General features: G+C 44.6%; 1 protein-coding gene across 1 annotated transcript in view; it reads left to right on the forward strand.

Moving 5' to 3' along the window:
* CHRNA4 (cholinergic receptor nicotinic alpha 4 subunit) overlaps nt 1–12,710 on the forward strand; it is a 57,847-nt gene that overhangs the window by 28,269 nt on the left and 16,868 nt on the right. Inside the window, exon 3 of the mRNA XM_063459562.1 lies at nt 1,331–1,375. Within this exon, the coding sequence (XP_063315632.1) occupies nt 1,331–1,375 (45 nt within the window). The remainder of the gene's footprint in view (nt 1–1,330; nt 1,376–12,710) is intronic.

Here is a 12,710-nt window from a genome sequence, read left to right on the forward strand (position 1 = left end):
TCGGCCCCTGGCACAATACGTGTTTTCCATTAAATTTCTCATCTGGATAATGAATTATTTCTGGGCTTTGTTGGCACAAATCAAATAGTCTCAGCATTATTCTCTGTAGCAAATCCTCCCGACTGGACATCCACCTACTGCACCACTTGTCTACGGAACAAGATGGCAAGGAGGGGGAATGGGACTGTAGTTCCTACGGCTTATTGACAGCTCCATATCCTAAGATATTCTGAAGCAGAATCCTCCTTTCTGTCGCTGTACTGTGCAGGCGATCCAATCTCGTCATTAATTTAGAGACTACAATGAGTCTGCAACTGTCCTAGATAGGGGTTTACTTACTAAACCAGGAATGGGAGAATCGACAGTAAAATTGCAAATGTCAGGTCAGCCTAGCCTAGCCGGCAAATGTTCCACCTCCAACGTAAAGCTTCCAAGTCCATTACTTTGTTCTAAAAGTTACAAATCCTTCACCTCTATGAATAATGATTAAGCAAACCCTCATAATGGATATAGCGTCTGACATTTAATCCATTTATGTGTAATCCATATACATACACGGCTCTTTACTAAACTCAGCGTTTTAGCAGGCAAGGGACATGCATCACTTGACCATTATTTTAAACCAGCAAGCACTCCTAAAAAAATCTACCAAAATAAAGCAAGAAAACCGGTAAAAGTATGTAATAAATGATTATAAACTTACTCTAAACTTTGTCAGATTGCATTGTTGGGCACTCCTCTTAACTAGGGGAGTTTCTTCAGCCCATCCCTCCTTCCCACCCATATCAGTTTCAGACCAGTCCACTAATAACAGAGTTAGGGCATCACTGTGCAGCAGCAGGAGAGAGTAACCCAACACCTAAGCCTGCTCTGCATGGTCACACTGAAGAGACTTCCACTCTTTTTCCTCTGGCAGGATGTTGCAAGGTGATGAGATCTTCCAGCTGTACTTGTGTGAATCTTTCAGGCATGTCCTGTCCACTTTTCCAGCATCCCAAGGGATATGGCACTGATTGGCTATGATTGTGGAAAGCATAAGAAGGAAATATGAAAATCATATTTACCTTTTTTTTTTTTACAGCCTGCAGAGTGAGGTTACAGTCTCATTCAAAGCTAAAGCTTTAAAATAAGACAGTTGTCTCCTAGCCTTTAAAACCAAAAGGCATAGATGATTTGGAATAAAAATTCTCCAACTTCTCTATACACCATGTGTGCCAAAGTACGATTTGTACTTTAATTCACCATTATAGCTGAACGTTTGCTGACGTCATTGATTTGTTTGGGATTAAAGCAAGAATTGTATTCACTTATTGATCTGCTTTTACTATAGGATGAGAAGAACCAGATGATGACGACCAATGTTTGGGTGAAACAGGTAGGTCTCCTAAATGATCTCTCTATATCTGGGCTCTATGGCACAATGTGAGGAGTTATTGGGAGGATTATATGGCACAATGTGAGGAGTTATTGGGAGGATTATATGGCACAATGTGAGGAGTTATTGGGAGGATTATATGGCACAATGAGGAGTTATTGGGAGGATTATATGGCACAATGAGAGGAGTTATTGGGAGGATTATATGGCACAATGTGAGGAGTTATTGGGAGGATTATATGGCACAATGTGAGGAGTAATTGGGAGGATTATATGGCACAATGAGAGGAGTTATTGGGAGGATTATATGGCACAATGAGAGGAGTTATTGGGAGGATTATATGGCACAATGAGAGGAGTTATTGGGAGGATTATATAGCACAATGAGAGGAGTTATTGGGAGGATTATATAGCACAATGAGAGGAGTTATTGGGAGGATTATATGGCACAATGAGGAGTTATTGGGAGGATTATATGGCACAATGTGAGGAGTTATTGGGAGGATTATATGGCACAATGAGAGGAGTTATTGGGAGGATTATATGGCACAATGTGAGGAGTTATTGGGAGGATTATATGGCACAATGAGAGGAGTTATTGGGAGGATTATATGGCACAATGAGAGGAGTTATTGGGAGGATTATATGGCACAATGAGAGGAGTTATTGGGAGGATTATATAGCACAATGAGAGGAGTTATTGGGAGGATTATATGGCACAATGAGGAGTTATTGGGAGGATTATATGGCACAATGAGAGGAGTTATTGGGAGGATTATATAGCACAATGAGAGGAGTTATTGGGAGGATTATATGGCACAATGAGAGGAGTTATTGGGAGGATTATATAGCACAATGAGAGGAGTTATTGGGAGGATTATATAGCACAATGAGAGGAGTTATTGGGAGGATTATATAGCACAATGGGAGGAGTTATTGGGAGGATTATATAGCACAATGTGAGGAGTTATTGGGAGGATTGTATGGCACAATGAGAGGAGTTATTGGGAGGATTTTATTAAAGACACGGAGGCTCATATTATGCATATCTCTTTCTTTATTTCCTCAGCAGCAAAGATAGAGGAATATAAATATTGTCAAAATGAAAGAAAAAACTGTACAGGCATAACAGGCAGCCAATCACATAACAGAGGAAGTAGCTATATAAGTCCTGTGTCTCCCACAATCCCCCTCTTTCTTTGCTGCTTCCTCAGACAGCTAAGTACCTTGCTTTGTGCTCCTTATTCATTGTGTATTGTTTGCTCTTTTATTGCTAATTTACTGATATTTTATGATTTATCTTGTGTTATTATTGCTACTGCCTGCTTCTGTGCAGCAGTTATTTACTGTTTTCTCTCAACTACCCCTTGCGCTGGTGTATTTCTCCCTGATTGCTCACAACCTTCTGCTTCCCCCCCGCGCCCGCCCTGCTTGCCGGCGGTGCCGCGCGGGACCCGGATCCAGCTTTCAGCCGCGGTTATTTCTAACACCTGCCGCGGCTGTCAGTATCTCGCAGCTCGCTCGCGGGCTGCCCGCGCGGGTAGGTGAAAGCCCCTTCCCCGCCGGGTTTCAGTCCGCGAGCGCTCTCTGCACGTGCGGCGGCCATCTTGGGGACGGTCCTTCTCCGTGTCGGTCGATCCCTCTGCTGCCGTGCGCTCTGCTCTGCCTCTGGGTCCCTGGGGTACACCAGTGCAAAGGTTTTCTTCTGTTTTCCCTATACTATTTTTCTGTGGGTTAATCAACCCTTGTTCTGTCACTTTGTTGTTAGCTTATACTGCTGGGATTTTACTTATGCTTTAAGTTGCCACTATGCAGGACAGGGAGGAAGGGCCTGAGGGCCTCACCACTGATTTTAACTCAGACAATCCTGTAGGGGCTAATGCTTCCCAGGAATTTCAAACCCTGCTGGATGCCACTATGGCTTCTTCCTTGCAGAGGCTTTTGCTTCAGCCATGGGTGCTGTGTCCTCCTCCTTTTTTCCCATTCCCTGCACTCCTTACTTTTTGCCTTCCTGGCGGCCCCCGCCCTCCTGGGCGTGGGGACCTCCTCACCTACCCCGACTGTGCCTGGGGCCCGTAAGGCTTAGGCGAAGTCTAAACATGTCGACTCCCACTCCTCGATGCAGGTTCTACCTGCCATGAATGACACGCTAGAGGCGGTCAATGACAGCGCGCCTCCCACGCGCAATAGAGCCCCTGGCCGGGCTAAAAAGGCTAGATTATGGAATTGGGCTAAAGCCCTGGATGATGGGTCGGATACCGACCGGAGTGTGGAGAATGAGTCCGACGTTATGGAGTATGACTCCTATGATGAGGGCGAGTCGGGTGAGGTTTTTGCCCCTTACGGGTGTGACCCCTTCTGGGACCTCCGCCGCTGCCCATAGTCACGTGCTTGGCCCCACTGGGGACGCCAAGGCGCTGTTTGACCCTCAGGGCAACCCTCTATTTGACCCTGACGATCTCCGTCACCCTAGGTCTGCAGAGTGGGTTTCCCCGGACCATATCGCTCATTACGTGGCACGACGTATGCGTACCCCCTTTCCAAGGAGGGTCGCAATAAGTTACGGGCAGAATGCCCCAGGCCCTCTCTACCGGGCTCGGCCTGCATGACCCCTGACATTGATCCCCTGTTCAATTCCTGAACAAGTCAGGTTGGAAGCCCAAGAAGGGCTTGGACTACTCCCTTAAGGGGTGCCAGGACAAGATCTTGGATACCCTGGGCCCCCTGTCTAAATTATATGAGCTCCTGGACACCGCTAGAGCGGGCAATTCAGTGCTGGACGTTGACGTTGCCATAGGTTGAGTCCAGAGGGCTATCTGCCTATTGGGCAATGCCAATACTGCTATGTCCTCTGAGAGGCGTAAGGCGATCCTTCTTAAGATCGATCCCAAATTGGCTGCCATGACGGTGGCGGAACCAGGTCGACTGATGAGGGGGACGTTGTTCGGCACTTCCTTTGTGAAGGACCTGGGCTCATACGTTAAGACCTTTACGGCCATAGACAAGGAGCAGGCAAACATGAAGCGCATGTTTCCCTGCCAGAGGGAGATCTTGGGGCTCCAGTTACCCCCGTGGTGCCACTTCGGGCAGGCGTCCTTATGGTGAGTACCCCTTCTTCCCATCTCACTCATGTCCGGGTGGCGGGAAGGCTAGAATCATTTTACCGGGGGTGGGCGGCTATAACCTCAGATGCTTGGGTACTGCAATGCGTACGGGTTACCGCCTGGAGTTGTTTTCTCTGCCTGTTCCATCCCCAGAGAACTGTCCCTCCCGCCGGATCGGGACGGAATGATTTCGACAGAAGTCGAGGAGATGTTGTCCAAAGGCGCTATAGAAGAGTTGCCTCTCGCCACTCCGGGCTTTACGAGCAATCTCTCTCTGGTGCCAAAGAAAGGGGGCGGAGTCTGCCCTGTATTAAATCTCCGTCCTCTCAATGCATTCCTACGTTACCAACATTTTCAGATGGAAGGCATACATTGCCTCAGAGATCTCCTCCGGCAGTTGGATTGGTTGGCCAAATTAGATCTGAAGGACGCGTACTTTACAGTTCCCATCGCAAAGGACCACAGGGATTACCTCCACTTCACCTGGCACGGGAGGCGCTGGCGTTTTACCTGCCTGCCTTTCGGTCTGTCCTCAGCTCCTTGGTGCTTCACCAAGGTCATGAAACCGGTGGTAACGTTCCTTCGTACGAGTGGAGTACGCCTGATTATTTACCTGGACGACATTCTAATCAGGTCACAGTCCAGAGACTAGCTACTACTACATTTGGACTGGACAACTAGGCTATTACAGAACTTGGTTTTCTTGATCATCTGGGAAAAGTCGGCCCTGACCCCCACTCAGTCCTTGGAATTCTTGGGTTTTCCGAGTGGATCCCATCTAGCGATTCCTGTACTTACCGGAATCCAAGATGAAGACCATCCAGAAGGAACTTCGGCGGGCGCGCCGGGTGCCGGAGTTGTCCATCAGCCGGCCCAGGCTAATAGGCCTGCTCGCTGCCTCCATCCAGGCAATATTCCCGGGCCCGCTACATTACAGAGCCCTCCAACGCCTCAAAGGTTCGCACCTCCGTTCGGGCCGTTCTTACGAATCCAGGATACGACTGGACGAAGAATCTAGGGACGAACTGGTCTGGTGGTTGGCACACATGAAGGCCTGGAACGGAAGAGCCATTTTCGGTTCCGTTCCGGACGTGGTGATAGTGTCCGATGCCAGCTTACACGGCTGGGGTGCTCGTTGTGGCGATGTTTCCACAAGAGGCGGATGGTCCGAAATCGAGAAACCGTTGCACATCAACTGCCTGGAGCTCTTGACAGGGACTTTTGCGATTCACAGCCTTACCCCGGGTCGGGCGAACTGCTGTGTTCTACTCAAGATGGACAACGTGTCAGCTGTCCGATATATTAATCACCTGGAAGGTACCAAGTCAAGGATGCTGACTCTGTTAGCGAAAGATTTTTGGCAATTTTTACCTCTACTACAACGTCTCTGTGACGGCTGAACACATTTCGGGTCTGGACAATTCGGGAGCGGATTAGAATTCCAGACGTTTAAGTGACTCGGGAGATTGGCACTTGCACGTTTCGGTTTTCCAAAGCCTAGACAGTCTATGGGGACAGTTCACGATGGATCTGTTCGCTTCTCGTCTGAACACGCTACTCCCGAAGTTTTACAGTTGGAGACCGGATCCGGCTGCAGTGGCGACGGACGCCTTTCTCCAAGAATGGCCATCAGGCCGTCTGTATGCCTTTCCACCATTCAACATGATTGCCCGCACGATATCGAAATTGGTCCGTCACGGCTGTTACCTGGCGTTGATCACACCCTTTGGAGATCCCGACCGTGGTTTCCACGCCTGATGGAGTTGTCGATAGATTACCCTCGTCTGATCCCGAGCTTCCAGGATCTTCTTCTGGATCCAGACGGGATCTCGCGCGGGCTGGTGTTACACCACCAATTGCCTCTAGTAGCGTGGCTCCTTTCAGGGGATCTTGGATTGTCTCAAACGTTCCGCGATCAACTCTCCTGCTCCTCGATAACGCATGGGCTCCAGGCACAAGATCGGCTTACCGTAGCTCATGGAACTCATGGTCTCATTGGTGCATGGTACGAGCAGTGGATCCCATATCTGCCGCTCTCCATCTGATCTTGGAGTTCCTCACGTTCCTGTTTGACTCGGGCTAGGCATACCGCACTATCAACCTTTGCCGCTCCGCTATCTCAGCGGGTCATAGTGGTTTGGATAGTTCCCCCGGCGGCAGACACCCTTTTGTATGTCGCCTCCTCAAAGGTATCCGCCTCGCCCGTCCTCCTAGGTCTCGTTTTTCTGCCTTCTGGGACGTCAATGTGATGTTGCACTTTCTCTCTGCATGGTACCCTAGCCAGGAATTGACCCTCAAACAATTGTCTTCCAAGTTGGTTATGTTACTCTGTTTGATCTCATGTAAGAGGGTTTCCGACGTCAGGGCCCTTGACTGGGACACCATTGTTTTCACCCCAGAGGGTGTTAGTTGTTTCAACATATCCAGGAGGACGAAATAGACTTCTAAGTCATTTGTGTATCCAAGATTCTCAGGGAATCCTGCACTTTGTCCGGTGGATTGCCTCAGGGCCTATCTGGATGCTACGCAGTCTCTGCGTTCATCAGATTCGCATCCCTTGTTCATTTCTTTTCATGCACCTCACCAACCTGTTCCATGCCAACGCTGGCACGTTGGGTGCGATGGCTCCTGTCTATGGCAGGTATAGACACCTCTGTCTTCACGCCTCATTCAGTTCGGGGAGCTATGGCTTCGAAAGCGTATGCAGTTGGATGTCGTTTGGAGGACATTATGCGAGCAGCGGATTGGTTCCGTGAATCGACCTTCCGCAATTTCTATTTCAGACCAATTGAACACATCGCATCTCAGGTGATAGCACAGCTTTGAACTTGCATAATATGAGCCTCCGTGTCTTTAATAAAATTCCCAGATTTTACTAGTAACATGACGTAAAGTCATGATTTTATTAAAGACACGGAGGCGAGTATTATTCCCGCCCACCCTCCCGGTGTGGATTTGGGAAAGGAGATGCTTCGGTGCTATTCAGGTATGTTTTTTCAATTAGGTCTGTATTTATATCATGTATTTTTATCATGTTTTGGATGATCTTGAACGTTTTATGCTGGTTTCTAATTTTTATATATTTTCTATTTCAGAATCCAGTTTTTTTATGTATGGCTCCTCACGGTTATGTTTGGTAAGTCTACAGTTTTGAGTTTGGAAATTACCATAATTTTCTATCTTTTTTAGCTTGAAGTTTTCGCATTGTTTCCCGTTTCCTGTTTGGATCAAGTGGGACATAGTTTATTTTACCTGGTCTTCGGTTTTCGCAAGAAAGAGGGGGATTGTGGGAGACACAGGACTTATATAGCTACTTCCTCTATTATGTGATTGGCTGCCTGTTATGCCTGTACAGTTTTTTCTTTCATTTTGACAATATTTATATTCCTCTATCTTTGCTGCTGAGGAAATAAAGAAAGAGATATGCATAATACTCGCCTCCGTGTCTTTAATAAAATCATGACTTTACGTCATGTTACTAGTAAAATCTGGGAATTATATGGCACAATGTGAGGAGTTATTGGGAGGATTATATAGCACAATGTGAGGAATTATTGGGAGGATTATATGGCACAATGAGAGGAGTTATTGGGAGGATTATATAGCACAATGTGAGGAGTTATTGGGAGGATTATATAGCACAATGGGAGGTGTTATTGGGAGGATTATATAGCACAATGAGAGGAGTTATTGGGAGGATTATATGGCACAATGAGAGGAGTTATTGGGAGGATTATATAGCACAATGAGAGGAGTTATTGGGAGGATTATATAGCACAATGAGAGGAGTTATTGGGAGGATTATATGGCACAATGAGAGGAGTTATTGGGAGGATTATATAGCACAATGTGAGGAGTTATTGGGAGGATTATATAGCACAATGAGAGGAGTTATTGGGAGGATTATATAGCACAATGAGAGGAGTTATTGGGAGGATTATATAGCACAATGTGAGGAGTTATTGGGAGGATTATATAGCACAATGTGAGGAATTATTGGGAGGATTATATGGCACAATGAGAGGAGTTATTGGGAGGATTATATAGCACAATGGGAGGTGTTATTGGGAGGATTATATGGCACAATGTGAGGAGTTATTGGGAGGATTATATAGCACAATGAGAGGAGTTATTGGGAGGATTATATGGCACAATGTGAGGAATTATTGGGAGGATTATATACACAATGAGAGGAGTTATTGGGAGGATTATATGGCACAATGAGAGGAGTTATTGGGAGGATTATATAGCACAATGAGAGGAGTTATTGGGAGGATTATATGGCACAATGAGAGGAGTTATTGGGAGGATTATATAGCACAATGTGAGGAGTTATTGGGAGGATTATATGGCACAATGAGAGGAGTTATTGGGAGGATTATATGGCACAATGTGAAGAGTTATTGGGAGGATTATATAGCACAATGAGAGGAATTATTGGGAGGATTATATAGCACAATGAGAGGAGTTATTGGGAGGATTATATAGCACAATGGGAGGAGTTATTGGGAGGATTATATAGCACAATGAGAGGAGTTATTGGGAGGATTATATAGCACAATGAGAGGAGTTATTGGGAGGATTATATGGCACAATGAGAGGAGTTATTGGGAGGATTATATGGCACAATGAGAGGAGTTATTGGGAGGATTATATGGCACAATGAGAGGAGTTATTGGGAGGATTATATAGCACAATGAGAGGAGTTATTGGGAGAATGATATAGCACAATGAGAGGAGTTATTGGGAGGATTATATGGCACAATGAGAGGAGTTATTGGGAGGATTATATGGCACAATGAGAGGAGTTATTGGGAGGATTATATAGCACAATGTGAGGAGTTATTGTGAGGATTATATAGCACAATGAGAGGAATTATTGGGAGGATTATATAGCACAATGAGAGGAGTTATTGGGAGGATTATATAGCACAATGAGAGGAGTTATTGGGAGGATTATATAGCACAATGAGAGGAGTTATTGGGAGGATTATATAGCACAATGTGAGGAGTTATTGGGAGGATTATATGGCACAATGTGAGGAGTTATTGGGAGGATTATATAGCACAATGAGAGGTGTTATTGGGAGGATTATATAGCACAATGAGAGGAGTTATTGGGAGGATTATATAGCACAATGAGAGGAGTTATTGGGAGGATTATATAGCACAATGGGAGGAGTTATTGGGAGGATTATATAGCACAATGAGAGGAGTTATTGGGAGGATTATATAGCACAATGAGAGGAGTTATTGGGAGGATTATATGGCACAATGGGAGGAGTTATTGGGAGGATTATATAGCACAATGAGAGGAGTTATTGGGAGGATTATATAGCACAATGAGAGGAGTTATTGGGAGGATTATATGGCACAATATGAGGAGTTATTGGGAGGATTATATGGCACAATGTGAGGAGTTATTGGGAGGATTATATAGCACAATGAGAGGAGTTATTGGGAGGATTATATGGCACAATGAGAGGAGTTATTGGGAGGATTATATGGCACAATGTGAGGAGTTATTGGGAGGATTATATGGCACAATGTGAGGAGTTATTGGGAGGATTATATAGCACAATGAGAGGAGTTATTGGGAGGATTATATGGCACAATGGGAGGAGTTATTGGGAGGATTATATAGCACAATGAGAGGAGTTATTGGGAGGATTATATGGCACACTATGAGGAGTTATTGGGAGGATTATATGGCACAATGTGAGGAGTTATTGGGAGGATTATATAGCACAATGAGAGGAGTTATTGGGAGGATTATATGGCACAATGAGAGGAGTTATTGGGAGGATTATATGGCACAATGTGAGGAGTTATTGGGAGGATTATATGGCACAATGTGAGGAGTTATTGGGAGGATTATATAGCACAATGTGAGGAGTTATTGGGAGGATTATATAGCACAATGAGAGGAGTTATTGGGAGGATTATATGGCACAATGAGAGGAGTTATTGTGAGGATTATATAGCACAATGAGAGGAGTTATTGGGAGGATTATATAGCACAATGAGAGGAGTTATTGTGAGGATTATATAGCACAATGAGAGGAATTATTGGGAGGATTATATAGCACAATGAGAGGAGTTATTGGGAGGATTATATAGCACAATGGGAGGAGTTATTGGGAGGATTATATAGCACAATGAGAGGAGTTATTGGGAGGATTATATAGCACAATGAGAGGAGTTATTGGGAGGATTATATGGCACAATGGGAGGAGTTATTGGGAGGATTATATAGCACAATGAGAGGAGTTATTGGGAGGATTATATAGCACAATGAGAGGAGTTATTGGGAGGATTATATGGCACAATATGAGGAGTTATTGGGAGGATTATATGGCACAATGTGAGGAGTTATTGGGAGGATTATATAGCACAATGAGAGGAGTTATTGGGAGGATTATATGGCACAATGAGAGGAGTTATTGGGAGGATTATATGGCACAATGTGAGGAGTTATTGGGAGGATTATATGGCACAATGTGAGGAGTTATTGGGAGGATTATATAGCACAATGTGAGGAGTTATTGGGAGGATTATATAGCACAATGAGAGGAGTTATTGGGAGGATTATATGGCACAATATGAGGAGTTATTGGGAGGATTATATGGCACAATGTGAGGAGTTATTGGGAGGATTATATAGCACAATGAGAGGAGTTATTGGGAGGATTATATGGCACAATGAGAGGAGTTATTGGGAGGATTATATGGCACAATGTGAGGAGTTATTGGGAGGATTATATGGCACAATGTGAGGAGTTATTGGGAGGATTATATAGCACAATGAGAGGAGTTATTGGGAGGATTATATGGCACAATGGGAGGAGTTATTGGGAGGATTATATAGCACAATGAGAGGAGTTATTGGGAGGATTATATGGCACAATATGTGGAGTTATTGGGAGGATTATATGGCACAATGTGAGGAGTTATTGGGAGGATTATATAGCACAATGAGAGGAGTTATTGGGAGGATTATATGGCACAATGAGAGGAGTTATTGGGAGGATTATATGGCACAATGTGAGGAGTTATTGGGAGGATTATATGGCACAATGTGAGGAGTTATTGGGAGGATTATATAGCACAATGTGAGGAGTTATTGGGAGGATTATATAGCACAATGAGAGGAGTTATTGGGAGGATTATATGGCACAATGAGAGGAGTTATTGTGAGGATTATATAGCACAATGAGAGGAGTTATTGGGAGGATTATATAGCACAATGAGAGGAGTTATTGTGAGGATTATATAGCACAATGAGAGGAATTATTGGGAGGATTATATAGCACAATGAGAGGAGTTATTGGGAGGATTATATAGCACAATGGGAGGAGTTATTGGGAGGATTATATAGCACAATGAGAGGAGTTATTGGGAGGATTATATAGCACAATGAGAGGAGTTATTGGGAGGATTATATGGCACAATGGGAGGAGTTATTGGGAGGATTATATAGCACAATGAGAGGAGTTATTGGGAGGATTATATAGCACAATGAGAGGAGTTATTGGGAGGATTATATGGCACAATATGAGGAGTTATTGGGAGGATTATATGGCACAATGTGAGGAGTTATTGGGAGGATTATATAGCACAATGAGAGGAGTTATTGGGAGGATTATATGGCACAATGAGAGGAGTTATTGGGAGGATTATATGGCACAATGTGAGGAGTTATTGGGAGGATTATATGGCACAATGTGAGGAGTTATTGGGAGGATTATATAGCACAATGTGAGGAGTTATTGGGAGGATTATATAGCACAATGAGAGGAGTTATTGGGAGGATTATATGGCACAATGAGAGGAGTTATTGTGAGGATTATATAGCACAATGAGAGGAGTTATTGGGAGGATTATATAGCACAATGTGAGGAGTTATTGGGAGGATTATATAGCACAATGAGAGGAGTTATTGGGAGGATTATATGGCACAATGTGAGGAGTTATTGGGAGGATTATATGGCACAATGTGAGGAGTTATTGGGAGGATTATATAGCACAATATGAGGAGTTATTGGGAGGATTATATGGCACAATGTGAGGAGTTATTGGGAGTATTATATGGCACAATGAGAGGAGTTATTGTGAGGATTATATAGCACAATGTGAGGAGTTATTGGGAGGATTATATAGCACAATGTGAGGAGTTATTGGGATGATTATATAGCACAATGAGAGGAGTTATTGGGAGGATTATATAGCAC

The sequence above is a fragment of the Pelobates fuscus genome, chromosome 6 (assembly GCF_036172605.1).
Source record: "Pelobates fuscus isolate aPelFus1 chromosome 6, aPelFus1.pri, whole genome shotgun sequence".
NCBI classification, from domain to species: domain Eukaryota; kingdom Metazoa; phylum Chordata; class Amphibia; order Anura; family Pelobatidae; genus Pelobates; species Pelobates fuscus.